Source organism: Ochotona princeps, chromosome 22 (genome assembly GCF_030435755.1).
Source record: "Ochotona princeps isolate mOchPri1 chromosome 22, mOchPri1.hap1, whole genome shotgun sequence".
Taxonomy (NCBI): domain Eukaryota; kingdom Metazoa; phylum Chordata; class Mammalia; order Lagomorpha; family Ochotonidae; genus Ochotona; species Ochotona princeps.
Genome location: NC_080853.1, coordinates 6,716,273 through 6,742,065, shown reverse-complemented (window position 1 = coordinate 6,742,065; position 25,793 = coordinate 6,716,273). Strand labels below are relative to the sequence as shown.

General features: G+C 54.1%; 1 protein-coding gene across 3 annotated transcripts in view; it reads right to left on the bottom strand.

Moving 5' to 3' along the window:
* NFATC2 (nuclear factor of activated T cells 2) overlaps positions 1-11,337 on the bottom strand; it is a 103,216-nt gene extending 91,879 nt beyond the window's left edge. For 2 of the 3 annotated variants that reach the window (XM_058679318.1, XM_058679317.1), the window contains exon 1: positions 11,007-11,337. In XM_058679318.1, the coding sequence (XP_058535301.1) occupies positions 11,007-11,136 (130 nt within the window). In that variant the 5' untranslated portion in view covers positions 11,137-11,337. The remainder of the gene's footprint in view (positions 1-11,006) is intronic. The other variant, XM_058679319.1, reaches the window with a different exon arrangement.
* Positions 11,338-25,793: the final 14,456 nt, after the last annotated feature.

The following is a 25,793-nucleotide window of genomic DNA, read 5'->3' as shown; positions in this document are numbered from 1 at the left end:
CCCATGTGGAGGACCCCACAGGCTTGGACCCCTGCCCCTATGTGGAGGACCCCACAGGCTTGGACCCCTGCCCCTATGTGGAGGACCCTACAGGCTTGGACCCCTGCCCCTATGTGGAGGACCCCACAGGCTTGGACCCCTGCCCCCCATGTGGAGGACCCGGGGCTGCGAAACATGTGAACTAGGGAAAGGTGGCATCCAGCACTGCCCCCCCCCCCCCCGGCTAATTCTGTATTCTGTGCTTTTTGCTCCAGACTGCCTGGGGGAGCAACTCAGCCAGCTACCAGCAATGCCAGAAATGATCTTACCGCCAGGTGCCTGCACCAAGAGGCACGGCGCATACATCCCCTGCATTCACCTGCCTGCTTCCCCCACCTGCCGCAGGTGGGGCCAGGGCTCACACAGCCGCTGAGGCTCAGAGCTGGGAGTCAGGCTCATGAAACCTGGCTCCCTTCCCCACAACCACAACTGTACCCCACTTATCACACAAGGGGCTCTCTCCTAGACGGCTACCTCCCGGTCCCGAGGTAGGTAAGGAGGCTCCCCTGAACAGACATGGCTGGAGCAGGTAGCTCCCCAACAACCACAGACACTGGTTCCTTTCTTCTGGAATGTTCCCATCCCTCCATTTGCCCCAGAATTGAGTCAAGGATTATTTTTAAAATCATATGCAGGCCGCAGGGTCGTCCCCGCCAGCGCCTTCTCCTGCGGGCCCGCTGCCCACCCTCTCAGACAGACCTACGGCCAAGTCTGAAACGGCCGCTGACAGATCGCTTTTGAAAAAGGGGAACAGTAAGAGAACATCTTCTCCAACGAGAACTACAGGCGGGTGGAATTTTCGGGAAGCAGAACAGAGTGACCAAAATAGAAGCTCAGCAGGGTAACAACCTACACCAGGGCAGCTGTCCTTCCAAGGAGAGGCAGCAGAGAGAGAGGCTTTCAGGTTTAAATCCTGGGAAAAGACGGGCAGGGCAGAGCCTAGAAACCAGACAGCCCTCCAGCTGGCCACCAGGCCACAGAGCTACGGCTCATCCCCATCCGAGGTGACCAGCCAGCCGGCCCCTCACGCCATGAGCTCACAGCCAGAGCTAGTGTGAGTTCCCAACCCTGTGGCTTTGAGACATTACAGTCTGTCGCCATGGCAGTGACCAGGATGCCACCACCTGGCACCACAGATCCGCAACCAGAGGACAGTGGAGGGACAGCCCCACATCGCTTTGACTCCACCGGCCCATCCGTGGCCACAGCATAGGCAGGCGTGTGGCTTTTTCATCTGGCAGACAGGAAAGAACCTCTCTGCAAAGCAGCAGATTACCTTCCACTCAGCCCCAATTCCAAAGCGCCCCTGAGGCCCCCCGGAGACACGGCGCCACGCACACCATGCACACGGGCTCTGCAGGCATGGGATTCCCAACCAGTGAATCATGGACACTAACAACAACAGAGACGCAGGCTGTCCCGCCCTGCACTCAGAGGTGACACACACAGGCTTGAGTGCCTGGACGTGGAGAAATTCCTCCGGGATAAATCAGGCATTGAAGGGCCAGTGAGGGGAGGCAGGGACGCTTGCCATCCTGGCTCAGCACCATGAGAACCCTGGACAAAGCCACCCTGACTGCTCTGGTCTTTCCTGACCTTGCCCCAGCAAAGAGACCGTCTGCGCTCTCCAGACATGGCCAACAGTAGGCTCAACAGGCCTGCCATGAGGCCAGGCACTGTAGCAATGAGCCTGACAGACCTGGGGCTGGCAGAGCCCTGTGTAAAAACACTCGCGCGCCCACACACTGACGTGTGAGGGCGGGGAAACGTATGGAATCTGCAACCCGCAGACCTCAAGGTCACCTTGGAGATGCAGCCAGCAGGGTTGAGGCTTCCGGCAGATAGAACTTGGTGTGCCTCTTGTGTGCCGGGAAAGTCTCCCCTTGCTGGCTGGGGCTGTCTCCTGGGGCGCACCCTGTCTTGAAGCACCCCACAGTGCTCCTCCTGCCCTTTCACTCCACCAGGTAGGGGACAGTCACTGTGCCATCAGCTCTTTGTGCACTTTCAGGCAGGAATGTCCTCTCTGATGTGTTTCCCGTGGGGAAACTGAGGCACAGGGCGCAGAAACACCCTCAAGGTGACAGAAATAGGGACAAAGTTGGGATGCAACTGGAGGCATCACTTTATGTGCCCTGAAACGCACCCATGTCCATCTCATGCCTTTTTGCACGAAGTCACCACACTTGGGACATACAACATGTGTGTGTTCCACCCAGGAGCCACCACTCGACTGACTCCCCTCCCCACCAGCTGGACTTGAAATGTCCTACACATGGAACTACACAGCACGGGTAGCCCTGGGGAAGGTGCAGGGGTAGTTCCTTTGTTATTCTCACAACTAGAGGTGATTTCTGGATGCATGCCCTCTGGCTGCTGCCCAGCCAGCCACCGGAGACCAAACCTGTGATTGAGAAGGGCCTGTGTGTGACAAAGGAGAGGTGCAGTGTACAGCAGCCAGCAGGATTTGGGCTGGCTTCCTCCCCAAAAAGAGAAGGGAAGATCTGGCCAGAAGCATGAACCAGAAATAGATTTCAGGTTGCCAGAGCTGGCTGAGATGATCTCCCCGCTTAGCTCCAGCCAGAAAGGGATTCGAGCAGGAGCGACCCCAGCCCGTCTCATCTCCGAAGTGACACAGCCAGCAGCCCTCCTCTGCCTGCCACTAGCCACCTCCAACAGCATCAGCCCTGTCTGCTGACAAAGCCAACTTCCACTCTGCGTTTGGTCAACCTCAAATCCAAGTGCACACTTCCCCTTGGAGACAGTTGGGGCCTTGGGCAACACCTGGCCGGGGGCAGAGATTTTTAAATCCCTGGCAGGTTCTTTATTTATACTTCTCCCTGGGAGCTTTCACTTCACAGCCATGTTCATGGGGTGGGCACTCTTGCCCAGCATAGGGCTAAAGGTAGTGGGGCCCCTGGCAGCCCCCAGTCATTAAGACATTCCTCCCCTGTTTGGGACAACAAAACCAAAGCCACAGACTTAGCAGTCCACCTTCTGGGGAGCACGTGAGTCAACAGCCCCTTTCGGTGGACTGTTAAAGAACTTCTGCAGGCACAGTGGGGTCCCTGCCCCCTCCCCAAGCAGGTCTGTTTCGGTAAGGACTTTGACAAATCCCCACCTCCACTGGCTGCTTTCTTCCCTCCACAAAGCTCACCCGAGCATAGCTCAATTAAGGCTCACACGGGAAGGGCTGGCTTTTCCAAATGCCAAACATCTATTAACTAATGCAGGCCCCCAAGGGAAAAAAAATACATGCCGTTTCACAAATCATCAGATTAGAAGGTAGGGAGGAGCCAGCCCCCAGTGCCAACTCCGGGTTTACGGTTTACCTTCAGTAGTTGTGGGGTTTTTTTGTTTGTTTTTTGTTTTTTGCAGAGGAAAATCAAGATTCCTAGAGCAAGAACAGGGGACAGAGGAACCAGTTAAGACGACACCACAGGGACACACCCAGCCAGGCCCAATGTGGAACATGGCACAGAAACCAGAAAGCTCCCAACCAGAAAACAGCTGGGTTGTCATAAAACACCAGAGTCCTACCTACTGGGCAGTGTGACCACACGCCGTGTGAATCAAGCTTGCATCTCAGCCGATCCACAGTAAAACAATACCTGTGTAACCAGCCAGAAAGCTGAGGCTGGCCCTTCGTTATGAAGTCACTTCGGCTGGAATAATTACATTTGCTCTCTTAAAAAGAGTTTATTTATTCATTTGGCTTGAAAGGCAGAGTCTCACAGAAAGCAGAGGAGGGAGAAGGGGAAGGGGAGGGAGAGGTTGGGAGAGGGTTAGAGAAGGGAAAAGGAGAGTGAAGGGGGAGGCGGGGAGAGGGAGGAGAGAGGGAGACACCTTCCCAGACACTGTTTTCACTGCTCAAATGGCTGCAATGGTTCGGTCTGGGTCAGGGCCTCCTACATCAGTGGCAGGTGTCCAAGCACTTGGGCCACCCTCTGCTGCTCTCTCAGGCACATGAGCAGGAAGTTGGATCAGAAGTGGAACAGCCAGGACTCAAATCAGCACCCACATGGGATGCTGGCCCCACAGGTAGCAGCTTTACCTGCCATGCCATGGTGCCACCCTCCTCCCCCTGCCCTGCCACCTCATCCCAGCTTTTCTCAAGAATCCTTATCTTTAACTAACATTGGATTTAAAGTAATCAGAGGTGGGATGGGAAGGGTGTGTGGGATAGAAGGGAAGGAGTGAGTTTGGCCTCAGGCCAATCCTGGCAGAGTGGGGTGACCAGGGCTCACCAGATCACTGTCTCTGCTATCTGCATCTTTGGGGGAAAGAGTTCCCCATCCAGGTTCATTCAGGAGGTAGAGTCAAATGGAGAACCTCCAGCAGGCTCTTCTCCAGGTGGGCCACCCCAGGAAGAGCCCCAAGGTCAAGGGCCTGCCTTATTCCCACAGTTGAGTTTGAGAACAATCAGCAAAAAAAAAAATCTAAGCTCAGTGCCTGAGGCTACTTCCTGTGCTAGGGAGGGAAAGAGGAGGAAGTGGGGGTGGGGGTGCACAGCACGTCCTCCATGCCCCAAGTTCAAGACTGCATCTTCCTGGCTCTGGCTCAAGCCGAGGGGAGGGGTGGGGCTGGGGGGCAGGGCCTGGCCCCTGGGGAGACCCTGCATCCCTGAGAGAGGCAGCCCCAGGCAGCCACTGCAGCCAGCTAAGTTCAAGGGCTGAGGGAGGGACAGAGGAGGGTTTCCGCAGTCAGGACAGAGTGGAGGCACTAACTCCAGCAGGGTGCAGCTTCCATCACCAACCCCTGGGGCTGTGTGCCTCTTTAACCTGCCGCTCATTCTCTGAGCTCCAGGACCTAAGACGCGCAGCTCCGATCAAGACTTCAGGAGAGTGGGAGCTCCCAGAGCCACTGCCAGGGCCACAGCCACTGTCAGCCCACCCCCAGAGAACCCCATTGCACGGGCCCTGAATCACACGTGCCCACAATGCCCAGTCCACCTGAGGAGATGGACAGTGGCTTCCCCAGTCCCATTTCACAGATGAGAACATGCAAGGCCAAAGCAGTACCACAATCACATGTCCTCCAGTACACCGCGCAGGAATTGCGTAACACTGCACCCATCTGCCCAGCAAGTATGTCCTGTGTGTTTGCCACACGCCAGGCACTTCTGCTTAGCTGAGGTTACCCTGGTAGAAGGAAGCCGAGACAGAATGCACAGTCGAGATGCTCTGATAGGAGACCTGTGGCTCTGAATTGCTGAGCCAGAAGGCTGGCAGGAAGAAGAGAGCCCAGAGATGCCGGCTTCAGCCACAAGTGACCCTCCGCGGGGATGGAGAAAGCAGGAGAGAACAGCAGGTTCCCTGGGCAGCTCGCTGTCTTTGCTCATTTCTGAGTTTTCTGGAAGTGTGATAATGAGGATGCTGCCCTCAGGGGAGTAGCAGCCCCACAGTGTATACCCATAGCCACAGGAGGAGTGTGTGCCAACGGTGTCACAAGACTGGGGCTCCGCCTGAATGCGGAGCACTTTCTAGCTGTGAGCCGTCCAGTGTGGGGGACCCCCAGCATCCAGTCCTTGTTACTTTCGAATGCATGACTCTCCACCAACTTAAATCACCCCTGAAGAGCCTGGAAGTTTTCTGCCCTTTGTGATCCCGCCTTGATGGCTTGGCTGGGGGCTGTGTGGATTCTAGGCCTGACACCCAGCAGGACACCTGGCAGGTCACGTAGGCAGACCACTCCTCAGGAAGGAGGTACCTGGTGTTTGATAAGATCCACCACCCTATACTTTTTGAAAGTTGCTAGTTTCAAACCCACCAATAGAAGCCTGCTAGATCATGACTGTATAATTAATAGCCTGAAATGTATAAAAACTGGGGAGCTTGGGCTCTCGGGGTCTTTCTTTTCCTTTCTCTCTCTCTGGCTCACGGGCTTGCTGTGGATCCTGCAGCGGCTGCCCCTCCCCCGCCCGGCCATGCTGGGCTGGGGGACGTGGCTGGGAGCCCTAGGTTAGTTTGAATAAACCACCTTTTTGCCTTAACACGGACTTCAGGCTTGATGATTATCTGGGGATTTCAGAAACCAGCACAACATTCCCCAAACAGACTGACTCCTCTGGCCAGGTGGATATTGTATTGCTGAGGCAGGATAGAGAAACAGCCTAAGCTGTGTTCTCCAAATTTACTAAACCTGCCACCTCACAGGGCAGGTGAGCCCGGGCAACCCAGCTGCCAATACTGCCCACCCCAGGCTGACAGCGCAGCTGCTCCCAATCAAAACTGAAGGCCGCCTGAAGCACAGGGGCACCAGGCGCCTGGACCTAGGATGCCCTGTGCTCAGTTGGGAAGCCTTAGATGGAGGCCACCTTAGTCCATTCCCTTTGCCTCCCTGGCATGACCAAAGTTGGATTTCAGCCCCACTTCACCTTTCCAGCTGCACCTGGAGACGTTATTTGCCCAGCGCAGGTTTATGAAGGTCTGTGCTTAACACAGACAGACAGCAATGCCTGAAAGCCATGTGTGCTTAGTGAACCTGCTGGCTGGCTATTTTTAGTAAGCATCATAAACACACACACACACACACACACACACACACACACACACCAGATATTATATCTCAGCACCTCATTTGTCATTATTTGTTTACCATGTCCCAGAATGCCCTGAGGACCAGAAAAGGGCAGAGACCACAACTAAGTCATCTCTCCATCCCCACAGGACCTGGCACAGGACCAGCATTCAGTGTCCGTGGACAGGATCAGCATTCACAGGGTCCGTGACCTCAGGAAGGCCGCCCATTTCTGCCCGCACTGTCGTATCATCCCTGGCTTCTGACCTCCCCAACAACATACACAAAAAGTAGAAGTCCCCTTGGAACATCTCAAGCAAATGTGGGTTTTTGTCTCAAATCTAGACAGATGGAAGGGACGATTTCTCAGATGTCATTCACCACCCAAACTGACTCCAGCAGAAACAGAAAGTGTGAAGCAGCCCAGTGCCTGTGGACACAACAGAGAAAGTCATGCAGCGACAGCTCCGGGTGGGTGCCTGGACCAGCAGCTGGGCCCCTCCCCACCCTGGAGGACAAGGGCTGCACTCTCAGCCCGTCAGCTCGGCTCCAGAGAGTGGGGTCCTGCCACACCTGTGGGGGCCTGGGACTGTGTTGCCAGTTCCCAGTTTCCACCAAGAACATTTGAAGCACAAGTGAATGAGCACCATCAGATGAACAAACACAAAATTTAAAAAGAAACAACTCTCCCAAAACCACATCTGAGAGACTGTATCGCAACTTTCCAAACCAGAATGCCACGAGTCACAAAGCATTCCCGGGCCAAGACGAACAGAAACAACAACCTGACAGCACTGTACACAAACCTTTGTCAACTCTGCTGGGAAAATGAAACAGCATCAAATAGATGCCACCCCAATAACCAAGTGGAGTGTACACCAGGAATGTGTCAATATTAGAAAACCTGTCAGTACAAGCCAACATATTGATGGGTCTCAGAAGAATAAAATCATTGTTCCACGAGTGTCAAGAAACTTACTGATGTAATTAAACTCCCATGCCTAAAAATATCTCAAGGAAATAGGAATGGATGGATGAGTGCACTTCCTTAACATAATTCAATGTATCCTGGGCAGGCATTCGGCCTAACAGTTCAGATGCCCACAGCCCACATCTGATTGCTGAGTTCATACATTGGTGGCTCCCAATGCCACCTGCTTACCAATGCAGACCCCAGGAGGCTCAGGGATGACTCAAACTGGGTTCCTGCTGCCATGGGGGAGGACTAAGCTGAGCTCCTGGCTCCTGCTGGAGGCCTCTGCTGCCATCTGGGGAGGAAACCAGCAGAAAAAAGCTCCCTCTCAAAACAAAATGGTGCATCATTCACACATCTCCATCCTGAAGCCAGTGCTAGAGGTATGCCTGCTAGAGCCAAAAATGAGGCCAGGATTCCTACTACTTCTACTGTGGTATGTTCAGACAGAAAAGGCAACAGATAAGAGGACTCAACAGAGGCCTTACCTCCCAACCCAGGGCAGGAGTGGGGGAGGAGAGGGCCTTACCGCCCAGCACAGGTATCCCAGGATTTAACCCAGCAGGTGCTCAACAGTTAAGGACTGTGCACCTCTATTTAACAAAAGCCAAGGGGCTAATGAACTGCAGGGAACACACCACACCCTGTGTTAATGGACTGGACCGAGTGCACCCACAGCCTCCAGGCACTGCCCAGGTAAGCAGAAAAGCTTGGAAACTTGTTCAAGATGGCCCCCGTGGCGAATGCTTCCAATTCAGCTTTGCCCTGGTCTCAGGCCCTTGCCAAGTGGCTCACAGGCGTCTCTCATCAACTGCAGGACAAGGATCCCTCCCACCGCAGCACGGGGCGTGGCAGCGCGGTGGCTCACATTTCAGCTCTGCCATTTACTAGCTCTGCAGGCTTGAGAAAATTACTTTACCTCTCTGTGCCCTACTGTGCCCCTCTGAGAGTGGGGGAGTGGGAAGGTGCAGGGATCACAGAACTCGCTGCTCAGCCTGCTAGGTGCCATAGTCCCGTAATGCCCTCAGCAGCCTCACTAATGCTGGTCACCAGTTCTGTCCCTGTGAGCAGTCCCCATCCTCCCTCGATTTGCATCACACCCAGAAGCTAAGTGTCTGGCTTAGCACACCATGTGTAAGTCCAGAACACAGGAGGACGAAGGGTAGGGTCGGCCCTAGGGGGCTTCCACTCCACAAAAGCCAAGAAGGTCACTGCCACGTGGCTTTGGGGGAAGTGCAGCTGAGGGAGCCAGACCCACATCTGCAGCATCCCAGAGCAGCCCTGCCAAGCTCACACTGTCCCTGCTCTTCCTGCCTGGTCTCCGCGGGCAGCTCTTTGCTCCTTATGGGCAGGCTGCACCCGGGAACTTGCTTCTGAAGAGCATGCATGGTTTGTACAGAAACCTGTCCTCAACCAAGTGACCCCAGTCAACATCAGCCTAGTTGAGAAACACACACTCAACTTGTTCTTCAGAGGGACAATCCACCTTCAAACTGGGCCTCCCGAGAACCCCAAGCTCTCATTTAAATCAGAGAAAAGAATATCAGGAAAATCCAAGGGTGCTACACAGAGACCTGGGGGACAAAGACCAGGGAATTGATTCTGATGCATAAAGCGTGTGAAATCCTCCAAGCTTTTCCACCATCTGCATTTTGCAGGAAGCTTCTCAACACCACCTCCTTTGCAAGGATTCCAGAATTGTTTTGCACCAAGATCTGAGTTCCCCATGTGCGTGAACTTTATGAAGCACCAGCAGCTACCTCCCCATCACCGCTGTCAAGGTCATACAAACAAGGACTTTGTGAACCTGAACAACCTAGGATGGATTTTGAAAATAACGTGTCAGTATTGGTTCGTTAACCATTACAAAGGTCCCGTTGCTGATGTACAATGTTAATAGGTGAAAACTGGGAGCTGGGATGTATGGAAACTGTGTCCTGTCTTCATAACGCTTCTGTAAATAAGAGACTGTTCCGAAAAATACTTCATTTAAAAAAATATTCCAGAGTTTTCATTGTGGTCATTTAGATACCCATCTGGTGGCCACCAAACCACACTTGCCAAGAAAAACTAGAGAAGGACCTCCCACCACATTCAGCTTGGAAGCTATTTCCTGGAAACCCCCACACCCTACCCCCCTCCAAAAAGAAAGTTAACCAATTGTAAATCTTGGAGGGGTGTATTCATTCCCTGCACAACATGACTTTAATCTTCACGGATAGAGACCACTGATGTCAGCAGGGATAGTTTGCAGAACCTTCATTTTATCTTTTCAAAGTCAAGATGGTCTCCAGAGTGCAGCTCTCCGAGACCCATCTCCTGGGCTGGCTAATTGTTTCCATCTCTGGCCCAAACAAACTGGCTACCAATCGCCACCTGCCTTCACCCAAGTGCAGACAGGAGCCAAAGCCGAATGTAGTCCCTCCCCTACGGTGGCCAGCAAGGCGAACGGCCAGAGCAGGACAGCCGCTCCATCCATCTGCCTAGCGCGGCAGCCCACCAGAGCACCACCAGGGAGCCCTCCAGGCCTCGCCCACCAGATCTACCCTCCCGCCACAAGCAGCATCTGGAAGTCACCAATAGGCTCGCCCTGAAGTAAGCATTGGCTGGGCTGGGCTGTCAAAATCAGGAAGCCTGCTTGGGTTTTTTTTTTTTTTTTCCAAGACAACCTGCTAACCAGAAAAAATACAGCGATCTGTGACCTCCTCCTCCCCCTCCTCCTGCTGAAGGCTCCTGCTCAAAACGTGAAATGACTGACGAGCACTGGCCCAGCCTGGGGAAGTCCCCGTCCCCCTGCAAGACAGGGCAGCTGGAGGCGCTGAGCCGCACAAGAGTTCGGCCAGAAATAGCTCCAGCTTGTCTTCCAGAATTCACACCTCCCACCCACCCGCCCCTCAGGGCTGGAGGCTGCCGAACACTGAGACCAGCTTAGCCTGGTCCACTCCGGACAATCCCCCTCCATCCTCATCCCAACCCAAACAGAGCGGCGATGCAGGAGGAAACGGCCGCCTCCTCGCGTCCAAGTCTCTTCCTCACTGTCAGCACACAAGGTCTCCAGCACGCGCTGCTCACACGCCGTGGCGGCGGCGACCTCCCGAGGGGCCTGTCCCTGGCATACTCCAGGCTACTGCCTCACATCCTCCCTTCGGAGCAGAGCCCTCCCCAGGGCCTCTGACGGACACTCCCAGGCAAGGAGCCCGCAGATCCAACCCCACCCTGGCACCCGCCGCCTGGGGCTTCGCTAACAGCGACCCTGGGAAGAAACTGGAAGCTGACGCCCCTACGAGCCAAGGTGCTGCCCCCTAAGGGCAGCGGCGGCCACCAGGGCCTCCTCTGCCTCTCACCTGGGGAGGCTTCTCCCCACACCAGCGGCCCTTCCTCCACCACCAGGAAGGGTCGTTATCCGGAGCAAAGAGGGGCCTCTTGCCCACACCCTTGCCTGGGCTCCCGGGGCCGGACAGAAGGAGCCTCCACCGACCTTCGATAGGATTCAGATAGTCATAGTCGAAGAGGATGGAGAAGTCGAACTCGTCCTGGGGGCTGCCCTCTGGCTCGTGGCCAGGGGCGTCCCCGCCATCGGGGTCCGGCTGCGGCTCCGTGGCGTCCATGGCTTTCAAGGCGGCGAAAGGGCTGCGGGAGTTGCGGCCGGGCACGCTTGGCCCCGGGGAGGAGAAGGTCGGGCGATGGGGTCACTCTCCTCGTGGGGACGCACGCGGGGCCCGGGGACGGCGCGCCTGGCGCAGCAGGTCCTGAACGCGTCGGGGGAACGGAGCGGAGCGGGACGGCGACGGCGGCGCGAGCTTCCTGCTCGGGGAGGCACCTGTTGCAGCCCGGGGCGAGGAGGCGGGGACAGGACGGCCTGGCCGGCGAGGGCGGGGCCGGGACCCGGGGGCGGGGGGAGGGGCGCGCGGCGGGGGGAGGGGGCCGGTGCCGGTGCCACCGCCGGTCGCTCGGCCAGCCGCGCCCACCCACCCCGTCAGTGGCAGACCTGGGCCTCTAGGTGCATTCCGGCCTAACTGCAAGAGCCTGAACTCAACTTGCCAGGGCCAAGGAAAGCGCTGCAGCTGCGCAGCGCCACTCTTCCACTCTGCCCTAGCCCTGGACGTGGTTCTGGTGGTGGGTGAGGCGAGAAGGAAACAAGAGAACTGAGATCCTTCTAGCATGAAGGCAGGGAAGGGGGCAGGCGGAGGCACAAGGCGGATGCAGAGCTTGTGGGAGAGAAGCACTAGAAGCACCACTAGGGTCCCAGGCTCACCAGTAAAGGTTAGGGGACACCTGCATGCTCTCGTGAGCCCAACATTTCAGGCCCCTCTCTGGAGCAGCCGGGAGGCCAGGCTCAGAAATCTGTTTTTAATCAAGCCCTAAGGTGCATGTTATAAGCAGATATGTCTGGCGAACAGTACTAATGCTACACCCCCACCCCCAGTAAATGCCCTACAGGTGTTGGGCCAAGTCCAAGTCAGGACAGACTCACAGGCTTGCAAGGCGCACGGGAGAACCCCCTGGGGCACTTCTTAAAATGCCCGGAAGCAGTCGTCCCCAACCACCACCCCCTCCGCCAACCCACTGCAACAAAGACATCTTCTTAAAGCTTCGGAAGGGTGCCGCAGGTGTCCGTTCCCAGCCACACAGGAGGGACAAGTCCACCAGAACCACGGCTGGATCCCAAGTGACTTGACTCTTTCTCGGAGGTTGGGGAGGGGTCAGGAAGAGGGAGGGAGAGGCCAGAGGTCTTCCACCTGTGCTGCATTAAGGGCTTTGTGCAAAGCTTTCAGCACTCATCCCACCAGCACACATGAAGCACCTACCTGCTTCAGATACCTGCTTCAGGACACCTGGCCCTGCTGCAAGGCAGAGAAGCTGTCAGCAACGCAGTGTCCGCCCTCCTTACTCATAGGACCTTGGAAGCCGAGAGGCACATAGACCACTGGTTTTAACCAGGCTGCACATTTGAATCACCTGGGAAGCTGTTAAAGCATTTAAATCCCAAGGGCCCCAGCAGAAACCAATGTTAGCAGGAGGTTTGGGGGTGGACCTGAGGCCTCGGTTTCTTGTAACAGCTTGCCAGACACCTCCAATGTGCGCCAGGAAAGACAATCACATGTCCAGCATCAAACTCCCCTGTAGGCCCCTGGGCCTGGCGTGGCACTCCTTGCAGAGTCTTAGGACACGTTTTCTGGTTGTCAGAGCATCAGGAAATTCCTTTCTTAAGTTTCCTAACCATAAGCACAGCTTCACTGTGTTACCCAACAAGTTCCTTAGGGAGCGGTTGATCAGGTGGGTGGAGGGGAGCGAGTGGTGATCCAGATGTGGGTAGGTACAGCCAAGTTATCTGGAAGGAGACGGATGCTCGTGAGTCCTTACAACAGGGACCCAAGGGCCCCACCTTGAAATGTGCTCAGAAAAGGAAAAAACCCATGAACAGCCTCCTGCACACGCGCCCTTTCCCACCCCCCCCTCTGTCTACCGGAGACCAGCTGATTGCCTACCCAGCGTCATTCAGAGGACAGCGCCCCAGTGTGTCCCCTGGGGAAATAACTGTAAGCTTCCCACCTCAGTCAGCAGAACTATCAGCACAGTTGTTCCACCTTTCCTGGCAAGAAAGTGAATGACCCAGTCCTGGTCAATTAGAGAGTTTTATCGCTACTAGTCCGTGGGAGCTACTAAGGCAGGCACTACGATGGTCTCATTCACAGATTAGTGTGTACAGTAGATGTGTAAACATATGGACAGACAGGAATGTGTGGGTGGGTGGGTGGGTGGATGGATGGATGGAGGAGTAAGGGAATGTTTGGACAGGTGAATGAATGGTGGATGGATAGGTGGATGGGTAGATGTATGGATGGATGAGTATACAGGTGGATTGATGAGTTGTGGATGGATGGGTGGGTTGTGGATGGGTGGGTGGGTGGACGGATGGGAGCATGGGTGGGTGGATGGATGGATGCATGGATGGATAGATGGGTGGGTGGGTGGATGATGGATAGATGGATGGATAGATAGATAGGGAAAGCTTTTTTTTTTTCACGTGTATGACATCCTTAGATTTTTCTTAATGGATCCTCCTTCCTGAGGTTTACCCTGAATATGTAATTTCGAGGTTGAGAGCACAGTTTTACTCCCTACTTAACATCCTATTGGGGCCCAGTGCGGTAGCCTAGTGCTGCCTTGCAAGCACCAGGATCCCATATGGGCACTGGTTCGTGTCCCAGCAGTCCCACTTCCTATCCAACTCCCTGCTTGTGGCCTGGGAAAGCAGTCGAGCACAGACCAAAGTCTTGGGACCCTGCACCCACATGGGAGACCCAGAAGAGGCTCCTGGTTCCTGGCTTGGGATCAGTACAGCCCCAGTTGTTGCAGTCTCTTGGGGAGCGAATCAGTGGATGGAAGATCTTCCTCTCTGTCTCTCCTCCTCTCTGTATATCTGCCTTTCCAATAAAAATAAATCTTTTTTAAAATCCTATTGAAAATACAATAATAATATGAAATCATAAAAGGAGGACCACTTTACAGCCAATTAAATGCTCCAAATGTCAGCCTTAGGAAGGATGGTTCAGGACGCTAGCTGCCCTAGTTGTCCCTGTCTCTGAACAGCGGGCAATCTTCTAAAGCTTCTAGAATTTAAAGTCCACACCAGAGAACCCAGAGCAGTGGGCAGTGAGACTTCCCTAAAGTTCACCTTGAAAGATCAGAGTGTGGGACTGACACTGTGTTTGGCAGGCTAATCCACCACCCTGTGGTGCCAGCATCCCCTATGGGATGCTGGTTCATGTCCTGGCCACTTCCTTCCTATCCAGCTCTGATTATGGCCTGGGAAAGCAGCAGCAGATGGCCCAAGTCCTTGGGACCCTGCACCCAAATGGGAGGCCCAGAAGAGGCTATTGGCTCCCAGCTTTGGATCAGCTCAGCCTGGGCTGTTGCAGCCATTCAGGGAGTGAACCAGAGGCTGGAAACCTCACTCTCTCTCCTCTCTCTGTAAATCTGCATTTCAAATAAAAATAAATTCTCTCTCTTGCTTTTTTTTTTTTTTTTTTAGAAAAAAGGAAACAAAGATGGGAGTGCAGGTTGAAGGAGGACATATTTTCTGCCCCAAAATAAATCATCTGTGCTCTTAGCAGCAAGGGCCAGCTGGACAATGCAGGACCTCTGTGCACCAAGAGGCTGCCCCGGGGCTGGGGTGAGATGGAGGCCTTGACGGTACACTTGGGTCAGCCTCCTCGCTGCCCTGCAGCTGACCTCCCTGCAAAGGCCCAGGCCTTTCCTCTGCCACAAACAGCAGCAAGAAACCAATGCAGTCGCTGAGATTTTGAGACCCTTGCACACACGGGAGCTGTGTGTGATCCTGGTCCAGGAACATGCCACATGCCCACCAGTACCGACCCCGGTAGATAGCGAGAAACTGAGGCAGGCAGTTCCTAGAAGACTTCTCCCGGGGAGGTGATGTGTAAGCTGGGGCTGGAAGGCTGTGGAGAAGCTGGCCAGCGAACAGAAAGGACAGGAACGGACAGGTGGGCAAGTGAGTGCCAAGGCCCTGAGACAATAGGAAGGGGGAAGTCATGGAGGACCTAGAAGAAGACTTGATTGGCAGGTGCACACAGAGTGGGAAGATTTGTCTATTTTCTCTACTAGAGTTTTCCAGTTTAGCAAATGAAAACTACAACACAAGAATGTTGATTTTACACACACAAAAAAACGCTTTTTCTATGACAAGTATATCCACATATTATCTAGGATATGCTTCAACTAACGATTTGTTCTGTTTGGATGAAACTTAACTGAGCATCATGTGTTTTCACGTGGCCACCCTGGCTGTATCCCCCAGCACCTGCTAGGCTCTCACTAAACTGTAAGTTAGCAATGAGTGAAAAACCAGGGCCAACAAAAGCTCCAGCCCGAGAGAGCCACCAGTAAGTGAAATGGCCTGCTTGGCTTCGTGTGGAGACAGACAGGCTTCACGTGGGAAAGGGGTGGCGTTTTATACGCTTGTGGCCCAGCCTCTAGCCTGCTTAGAAAACCTGTAATCATTTTTTATAGCATCACCATTCCATCTGACTCCATGGCTTTAGGAAAATTCAGCTTCCCCATTATTGTGCTTTTAATGAAAAGATGAGAGACAGTTCTCTATAAAGGAAAATCTCCAGTATTCATTGGGGATCCATTTATGGGGTCATTACACCAAGGCTGGCAGATCTGGATCCTGCTACCCCTTCCATGCTGACCTGCTCGAAGGTCAATGGGCCCTATAGGCATGAAAACCCACATGTGCAGACGGGGCTGAGTAGTAATAGCCCAGACTGGGAGGTCCATGATCCAATCTCAGTTCTTCCTCTGACTTACTGAAAGTTAAGGCACCTGCCATTGCTGTGCCTCCATTTCTCCAGCCCTAGAATGGGGCCGGGGTGGGGCGGCAGTGAGTTAGGCAATCCCTGTTGCAGTAGTCCAGGAGCCTGTCATGCTAAAACGTTTGCCCAAGTAACAACCAGGGCTTGGGTAAGACAGGTCACACCGCAGATGAACTTGGGAGAACCTATTCTCAGAGGAGCCCTGCACTTGGCTTACCAATGTGCTGTTGCCATCTTTAAATTCCTAATAATTTCTGAACAGATTCTCATTTTCCCACCCACATCCTGATAACAATAAAACATGATCTTAAAAGGCAGGCACTGAAAAATTCATCTGAAAAACACGACGCCCTCTTCCCACCCTGCCCTGAGACCAACATGCCCAGGGGCTCACGGCGGCTCCGATGCTGGTCGGCTATGCTCATTCGCAGGCCAGAGCACTTGGACTTCCGCAGGGCTGGGGCTGGGGGAGGCCGGAGGTTGCCCCCTAACTCCAAAGTCAGCAGATAAACTACCTTGTCATGCAGTGTTCCAAAGAAGCAAAATGAACGTAGAAATAAATCCCCAGGGTGAACACTTAGGGCGTTATGAAGGAAGGGCAGCAGCACCGAGGGCCGCATGGGCAGCCACTGGGCCAGGAAACGGAGTCTTCCTAACCCTGTCATTATCAACATGTTTTATCTCTTTTTTTTAGACTTATCTTGGATTGCTGTCATTCGTGTTTATGTTGAAAACACCACATCAACATACAAGTCATCTTGTGGACAGGTTCTCAGCGCTTCCTTAACTTTGTTCCTGAAACGCCTCACTCCCCTCCGCCAGCTCCCACCCATCTCCTGTGTCCCACATCTGTGCCGTGGCTGTGTGTCTCTCATTCTCTGTCCCGCTGTAGTCTGTGCAGAATCCAACACCATCTCCATTTCCTAAGCTTTGAAGTCGAGACAGGATAAGGACAGGTGAGCTCACTTTGGAGACCAATGGGCTGCCTATCGACAGCTCCCACGAGCCAGGCCAATCTCAGAGGGTGTCCCTGCCTCCCACACACCACCATACAGCTATGTGGCGTGTGGCCAAGGCCACCAGCAGCCTTGGGTGTGGGTGACCTCCCACACTGGCACTGCCCAACCTCACCACACCTGTGATGTGTCCTGTGCCAGCAAGCACACGTCCCACATCCACCCCAGCCAGCCAAGCTCGTCCTGCCACCAGCTCTCCATAAACCCTCCAGATTCACTGGTTTGACAGACTGGGGCCCACCAAAAATCTCCAGGATTTGGTGGGAAATGGATTTCTTCCCTTCGGGAAGGACTCTTGGAGACCGTCTGGCTGCAGGAAATCAATAACTCAAATTTGCAACAACAAAATCGTGGTAGCTGTGGCGGCCAACACACATCCATCATGCTGCGGCACACAGCAGGCTGCAGCGCCGCCTTGAAAGCCACGGATGCCGAGCTGTTCCTCCTGACCCTGTCACACCAGTCCCAGGCCGGTAGTAAGGACACACCTGTCCAGGGACATTTTTGGTTCAAGATAGAACTTCGAGGAAAAAAATGGCTATGACTCCCAGTGAAAGCAGAGGGTGAAGAAGGAGTGACGTGGGGACTGAGGGGACACACGCCTCTGGTGGCTCACGTATGAATGGACTGAGTAGCTCCACATTCGGGTCCCAGAGACTCCAAGACTCCTGTGGAACCCCAGGGATCCAGGGAACACAGTTTGAGAACAGTGGACAGGGAGGCACTGCTCCTAATGCCCTCTCCTGCCCCCTTCTGGAGCCAGCTACGTCCCCCTCCTGCCTGGCCCACCCCAGCAGCCTCTCTCCCTGGCTTTCCTCATTGCAAAGTCGGTGGAATCATCTAGAAGGGCGAGTAAGACTGCACACTGTATGACCAGGAGTGTCCCCATCCCCAGTGGATCCTCAGTGCCCTGAGATTGAACTTGGCTGTTCTTCTGTGACCCTGTGTGTCCAGCTCTGTGGTGTCAGCTGCTGTTCCCCCAGCCACACGGGGCTCTTGCTGCTCACGGAACAGCCCCAGCATCTCCTGAGCTGGCTGGATGGAAGGCTCTTTCCCCAGAGTTACTGGCAAATTCCTCCCCATTCAGGCAGCGACAAAAAGAAGGAGGGGCCTCCCAGTCAATCAGTCACCTTACGGTTACGGATTGAGTTGTGCCTGTCGCTTCCAACAGAAATACAGACATGGCCTTTGTGTTCATGGAGTCAGTCAAGCACAGGTACAGAATCCACAGAAAAACATGAGCTCTTCTAAGGGCGTGCAGACTATTAAAATTGCCATTATTTCTTGAATAATATGGTAAAACAACCATTTACCTGGCATTTATGTTGCATAAGTGTGCCAGGTACAAGCAATATCAAGTCAATACAGACTCAACCCACCACATATACACCCACCTGCACCTACACACACAATGTACATACACTCATTCACAGCCATGGAGATCACAGATCATGCTAGATACTGTTTAATTCATCACCCAGAAGGCAAGCCTCATGTCTGCCTTGTTCATGTCCTGGACACTGCCCTGAAAACGTTGATTCCAACAAATGGAATGGTCAAGAGGGCATTGTCTCTGGACTGGGCCTTCATGAAAGATGTGATGGCCCAGAAGACTGACAAGCTTGGGCATGGGGAAGGCTGGAGCGTGGGTGCAGAGGGATAAGAAAAGCAGGCAAGGGCTGGCACAGACAGCAGCAAGGACTCCGGGGACAGAGGGACCCTAGTCGAGTCCCCCCCACCCTTCTCTGGGAACAACACGACAAGGCAGAGTGAGGACCCTGGAGGTAGCACTCCTGGTGGTGCCTGGTAACAGCTAGAGCTCTATCAGCGACAGTCACCCTGGTGTTGTCTCGGGGGCTTCTGAGTCCAGTCCAGCAAGGAGGTACTGACATGAAAGGCCATGGTCACTGTTGAGAGGGCAGCAGAGAGAGCCCTGGGAGCAGGGCTCCCTCCATGCTGTGGCTTTAACGAGCCAGGCCTCTCCCACGCACTGGCCATTCAGTTCCTCATTTCTTCACCTTCCACCTGTTTGATCAAAAATGTTATTGAACACCTATGAAGTGCCATGTGTTTTTCAGCTACAGAGTTTGCTTCTGGTGGGGCACAAGGACAAATCACTGGGCCACAAGACAGAGGTCCAGGGACACCTGGGAGGCCCTGGGGCGGCCTGGACAGACAGGCAGCTTCAAATCTGGCCTGCCAGGTCAGATACAAAATACTCTCTCAGGGATTCTGAGAAAATACATCACCAAGCTCTTGGGAATTAGTTTGAGGGTCGACATTTTTAAAGGGAGTGACAGTAAATGTTAAATCAATACATTGGACAATAATGAGAGCAACTGCTTATTGAGTGAGAGTAAGACCGTTAGTGAAAAGATTGAGAACTACCATGGATTGTTAACCATTTGCCACTCTCAACTCCCTCTGAGGACTTCTGCTGGGACCCTCCTCCACAATTCAGCAAATAACAGGTTGATGCCTGGCCTAGCGGGGGACTGTACTGGGATCCAGCTCTCCTACTGTTCTGATGGGTTTCTATTCAGTTGTTGTCTTTATTATTATTAAAAAAAAAAACAAAATCTTTACCCATGTGTAGTCTTTTTGTTGGGGCCCAGTGCGGTAGCCTAGTGACTAAAGTCCTCGCCTTGCAAGCACCAGGATCCCATATGGGTACTGGTTCGTGTCCCAGCAGCCCTGCTTCCTATCCAATTCCCTGCTTGCGGCCTGGGAAAGCAGTCAAGGACGGCCCAAAGCCTTGGGACCCTGCACTCACATGGGAGACCCAGAAGAGGCTCCTGGTTCTTGGCTTGGGATCGGTGCAGCTCTAGCCGTTTTGGCCTCCTGGGGAGTGAATCAGTGGATGGAAGATCTTCCTCTCTGTCTCTCCTCTTCTCTGTATATCTGCCTTTCCAATAAAAATAAATAATTTTTTAATACTTATTTTGTTTATTGGAAAGGCAGAGTTACTGGGGTAGGGGGGAGGAGGAGAGAGAGAATTCTTCTTCCATTCTTTGCTTCACTCTCCAAATGGCAGCAACAACTGGTGCTCGGTCGGGCTAAAGCCAGAAACCAGGAGCTTCTACCTCTCCCCCGTGGGCGCAGGGGCCAGCCCTGACCAGCCCCTGCTGCTTTCCCAAGCAAGTCAGCAGGAAGTTGGATCATAAGTGGAGACACTGGGTTTTAAACCAGCACCCTACGCTGAGTGAATTACCATGGGTAACATTTCTGTCATATTTTTGGTCATGGGGAAACTGAGGCGGGGACGGTGACATTTCTTGCAGCTTTCAAGGCAGGTGGCAGGGTCAGAATTCCAACCTCTAGCTCAGAGCTCAAGTTGCTGGTCTCCCAGACAGAGACCCAGGGGAGACCTGGCCCTGTCCCCCAGGGACCTAAAGAAAGCAAAGTTTTAAATAAAGGTAGTGAGAGGGGCCTCACCCTAAGCTCTGGAAGAGGAGAGGCTTGGGGTGGGCGGAGGCTTGAGGGGGACCACTGTCCAGGCAGCCAGGGAAGGCCTGGGCCTCGACTCTGGGAACATGGAAAAGCACGTGGCCTCTGGGCACCCTCACTGCCCAGCTGGGGCCTCTTTGTCCTCTGGGAAAATGGAGTTTGTGCTGGCATCCCATATTAGAATTGCAAGTTCAAGTCCTAGCTGCTCCACTTCCCATCCAGCTCCCATCCCTGGGAAACAGCAGAAGACAGCCCAAGTGCTTGGGCTTCTGCTACCCAAGCAGGAGACCAGAATGAAGTGGCTTCAGTCTATCCCAGATCTGACTATTGTAGGCAAATCTCTCTCATTCTCTCACTCTCTTGCGGTCTCACATGTTCTCTCTCCCACGTCTCTCGAATAAATCAATTCTCAGAAAATTCTCAGTGCAGTTACCTGCCCAGCCACAGGCTCCAATTCCACACACTCAACCAACCTGGAGAGTTTTTTGTGGGTCATTATCCCCTGAACAATGCAATAGGCCTCATTTGCATAGATTTGCATGTCATTTGCATCTCATTAGGCATTGTAAGGGAGAATGTGTAGGGCTCATTCCAGGCCTTCACAAAGGGGACTTGAGCGTCTGCCCTGTGGGTTAGGGGGCAGCTCTGTTCTGGAGCTGGGCAGCTTGGAGCCCATCTGAGTCAGTGCTCAATGAGCGTGCGTCCTCACCGACAGCAGCCGAGTGCTTGCTGGGCATTGACTGCCGAGCTACTAATTTGCGTGTGACTTCAGACAAGGCTGGGTCTGCCTGTCCCTCAACTGCCAAACGACCCTGGCATTTAGCATGGGTGCACCACATGCTAAGTACGGAGCTAAGCATTTTTTGCGAGTGTGATTTCATATGCTGGAGACAGCCCTGTGAAATCAACGCTATCATTATATTTGTTGGCAAATGGGGAAATGAAGCTTCACAAGCCATGATCTTAACCCGATCCATGACAGCAGGAAGCTCCTGTAGTAAGTTCAAAAGTACCCTGAGAGCTGGGCGCTCCTGCACCTCTCCAAAGAACTTTGGGAAATTCAGGCGAGCTCCAACAGTAGCTACTGTGTCGCATCTTCCAACTGTAGCAACTGCACAGTTCACATCTCTCCGGCATCAACTCTAAAGACCTGGTCTCACTGTTGCATCAATAATGGCTCCATTTCCCAGAGGGGACAACCGTGGCCCTGTGAGATTAAGTCACTTGCCCAGGATCACAGCATTGCAATGTGAACAAGCAGAAATTCAGATCCAGCCAGCAAGCACAGAGCTTGGGTCTGGGCCGTTTGTTTATTTCTGAAATACTTTCCATCATCTCACTTCAGATAACACTGAACACACCTCTTTCTGATCTTTGGTTTTTCCCCAGGGCCTCGGCCCAGAGCCGGGCAGCAGGCTCGGTATTTTTTCCCATGTAAATATTTCTATTTTCTAGAGAATGACCGCACCCATGTGCATGTACACTGAGGTCTGTGTCTTGGCTCACCCTGGGGCTTGCGTGTGAAAGGGGCATTCAGCTTTCTCCCAAGAGACCCCTGTGCCAGGGGGAGGTGGAGGACACACAGGCCAAGCCTTTGGATCAGGCTACTTTAAACCAGCTGTCCCTGATGGCCAGAACTGCATCGGCAGGCCCCATTGCTTTGTCATGCCACGTGTGTCTCCCAGGGTGTAAGCTGCTGCCCTGCTGCCCACATGCGCGCACGCACACACATACACACTGGCATTCACACACTCTCCATCTCTCTGCACACACAAGTGTGGACACACATGCATACACAAAACATGCACACCCTTAACCTTCAAAGAAACAAGTTCAGAAATCTGGAAGCTGAGATTTCCCAGTACCCATAAAATGCGAGGCTTGTGTTAGCTCACCGAACAAAACAGAAGCCCTGCTTTGCTGCCGACTTCTCTCTTGCTTTCCTTTCAAATACAGCTAATCTGGCACTGGGCGGCCCACACCCCACCCCCACCGGGACTTCCAGCATCCAGTGTGTTGGACAGTAAAAGCTGTTCTGCGTCCTTCATCCAGGTGCCACTCATCGGAGACACCATCGTTTTTCACAGATGATGCGACATTAGTCATGTTTTTTTCTTTTGGCCATATTGTGTCACAGGCTTGACAAGGAGCAGAGGACAGGATAAACTGGTACCAGTTAAAGGATTCAAAGGACTGGCTTTCAAAAATGCAACCATCTTGCTTTCAAAAATGCAACTCAGTAAAAATATGTCATTAAGGTCCGCTGAGGCAAAAGTGCACCATTTACCTAACCCAAGGCACTTGGCTTCAGTCTGGCTTTCAAAAAGAAAAAGAAGAAGAAGAAGAAGAAGAAAAAACCTTGAGGTTTATTTACTGAAATTGTCATTTCTTTTCCCCCACAACTTTAATCAGCCACGCAGAGCACAAAACCTACATTCAACTCAGATTTTATGACACGAGGCTAACTCCTCCTACACGAATTTATTTCACTTAACTCTTGCAGCCCTGCCCGCTGGGCAGTGCCCCATCCCTCCTCCCCGCAGGATTGGCCTCCGAAAACTACAGGGTACTACTGAGTTTCCACTCTCGCAGCCTGAGTCAGCACCGAGCAGCCGAACGAACACAGCTCCCCCCGCCCGCCCAACAATCCCAACCAAACAGGGTCTTCCCGAATCATATTCTTGCACGGTTAGCCCTCTGATATAAGATACAGACAGGACGAATCTAGGGCTAAATCCAAGAGGAAGGGGTCAGCCGGAGACAGACAGAATGGAGGGAGTTATCGGGTCACGAAACAAACTGACGGTACACTGCACTTTAAAGGAGTGCAGGAGACGCTCTCCATCAGCAGGCGCCGCGAGGAGCCCAGCCGGGCAGGGTTTAAATGTCCCGCAGCATCTGCCGCCAAGACTGTTGGAAAGCACAGCCTCCCTTACCGTATTTACTGGACAGCAAAAAGCCGAGCCTGTCTGCTTCAAAGTGTAAAAGTAGCTAAATAAGAACGACCATCATTAGGAAGGGTAAAATCATGCAAGCTGCCTGGCGTGTGCTGTCCCCAAGCCGAGCACCCAAACGGTTAAGCAAGTCAGCAGTTGGTTAGTAGCAAGGATCCTCCCGGGGTCCGTGGAGGAAAGTCCTCCCCAAGGCTCGCCAGGGAATCCCGCCTTGGACACATCCCCGGCCCCCGCGCACACTCGTCTCGCGGCGGCTTCCCGTCTGCTCCCTCCCCCCGCTGGCAGCAACCGGCTGCGGATCCTCCAACTGCCCTACCTGTGCGCCCCTGGGATAGTGGAGTCCCAGGGGTCCTGAGCGCCCACCCACCTACCTTCACTCCCGGGGCCAGAGAGGGAAGTGTCACCCAGGCCGGGGAGCTGGCGGAGCGGGCAGGGGTCGGGAGGGGTAGGGAAAGGCAGGAATGGCCGCGAGTCCGTTACCTTGGTCCACCGACCCCATGGTGCGGAGGGGATGGCACGACCCCAGTCTGAACGCAGCCTCTCTCTGCATCTGGAGGGGCCGGGGACTCGGCGTGTGGGGCACGGGGGTCTGCGTGGGGAATGCGGCAGCCGGGGGCGCCGTCTCGGCCGGGGCGCGCCCGCGGGAGCCTCCAGCGGCCCGGGGGCTGCGCGCCTCCCGGCTCCCGGCGCGGCGGAGTCGGCACGGCTCCGCGCTCCGGCTTACTCCAGAGGCAGCGCGACTTCCTTCCCCGCGCTCCGTGTTTATAGGCTTTCAATGCAGTAAAATAACGGGATTCCCTCACTGTTTCCTCCTGTTTACCCAGCGCCATGGAAACCGCTGGATCCCGTCCATCTCCAAAACTAAGGGCTTTCCTGCAACCTTCACACTCAGGAATCCATGACGTCGCCTCCTCCGCGGCCAGCCAGCTCCGTGGCTCCCTCGGCAGCCAGCACAAGTCCCTGATTGTTCACGAGAAAAGTCGGGGAGAGGGAGCTACGCGGGCAATGCTGCCAAGAAGGGGTGGGGGCGCGCGGGTGTCGGGGCGGCCCTGCAGGCGCCCAGAGCAGCTGCGTGCGAGGGGCCACACCATATCGAGTGGCCCCCCGTTTTATAAAGGGTTACCAAGGACTTCAGGTTGCACCCCAAGTCGTTGGATCACTTCCTCCCCCCCACCCCACCCCCCGCCTCGGACACCTGCCTCGCCAGTTCCTCTGGCTACCCAGTCTTGTGTGTTCAGGGATGTTGGACCAGAAGGAAAAGAAGGAGGAGGAAAGGAAAAGAAATAAATAACAGTGCCTGTGTCAACGCTCCAGCTTGGAGATATTTTTTTCTCAAAGGGTTTATTTTTAGATTCATTTAGGGAATCCAGGGTTTCCAGGGATGCTCGCAGTCTCCAGCAGTAATGAAATGGCCAAAACGACGCCGAAACCAGGCAACCCATGTGTTTACACACGCTCTGCATAAACAGGAAAATAAAGGAGGGATGTCATGAACTTGGGACCCCAGCAGAAGGTCTGTGGGATGCCACGTGTGGGCGCTGTGCATGGGCCCCAGCGAGGGGTCTTATGTAGGGTGGCAGAGGGAGAGGTGCAGCCGGCAAGCCGCGGGTCCCAGACTTCAGCCGTGTTTGCCTCTCCACCTGCAACCCCTGGGGGACCTTGCAAGTGCTCAGATGCAGCCTGCCCCGGGAATGGGCTCTCAGACCCTGCTGGGAGCTCTGACCACACCGTGGGGAGCAGCCCCGGCTACTGACTCACTGCCTGCCTGCACTCTCACACACACAGACTTGTACTAGGAGAAGTACTGATGGACAGCTGGCTCCGGCCATGGGCCCACACTCCTCTCCACACCTCTGCCCACAGTGGTCCCACAAAGACCCCCTCTGACCCACTCCCATCCCCATCCCCACTCGGGGACTCTCTTCCGCACCTGACAGCTGAAGTTCCACTGTCCCTTCCGGAGAGCAGCTGTTATCTGTACACCTGCCAAGCAATTCCAGTTGAGGGAGTCTCCTGGCCTCTTTGCAACAACCCTGCCAGCAAGAGATGCTCTGTGCAAGCTTTCCCTAAGGGAGACCGAGGCATAGAGAGGGCAGATGGCTAGCGTGCTGCACAACTCCAGGTCTCTTTAGCCAGGCACCTTGAAGCAGCAGTGGGGCCACCAACCATCCTGGGTCTGGGATCAAGAGAGTTTCCTAGCATGCCAGGCTGTCATTTTTAAAGCCAAAGAAGTCCCAGGTAAATCGGACGAGATTGTCAGGCACCCTGGGTACTCAAAAGCACAAGTTCCTTTGGCAAACATCCATATGCCCAGAAAACCTGCCAACCACTGTATTCTACAGGCAGCTCCCACGCTAATACTGTGACTGGCACTCCCCATCTCCCACCTGCTAGGCATCAGGCTTGGAGCTTAGGCCATCTCTAAATTGCTGCCCACAAGCTCCCCCTCCACCTCTCTCCTGCAGGTAATACAAGGGAAGCTGGGAGAGTTTTGTGCTGCACTGGG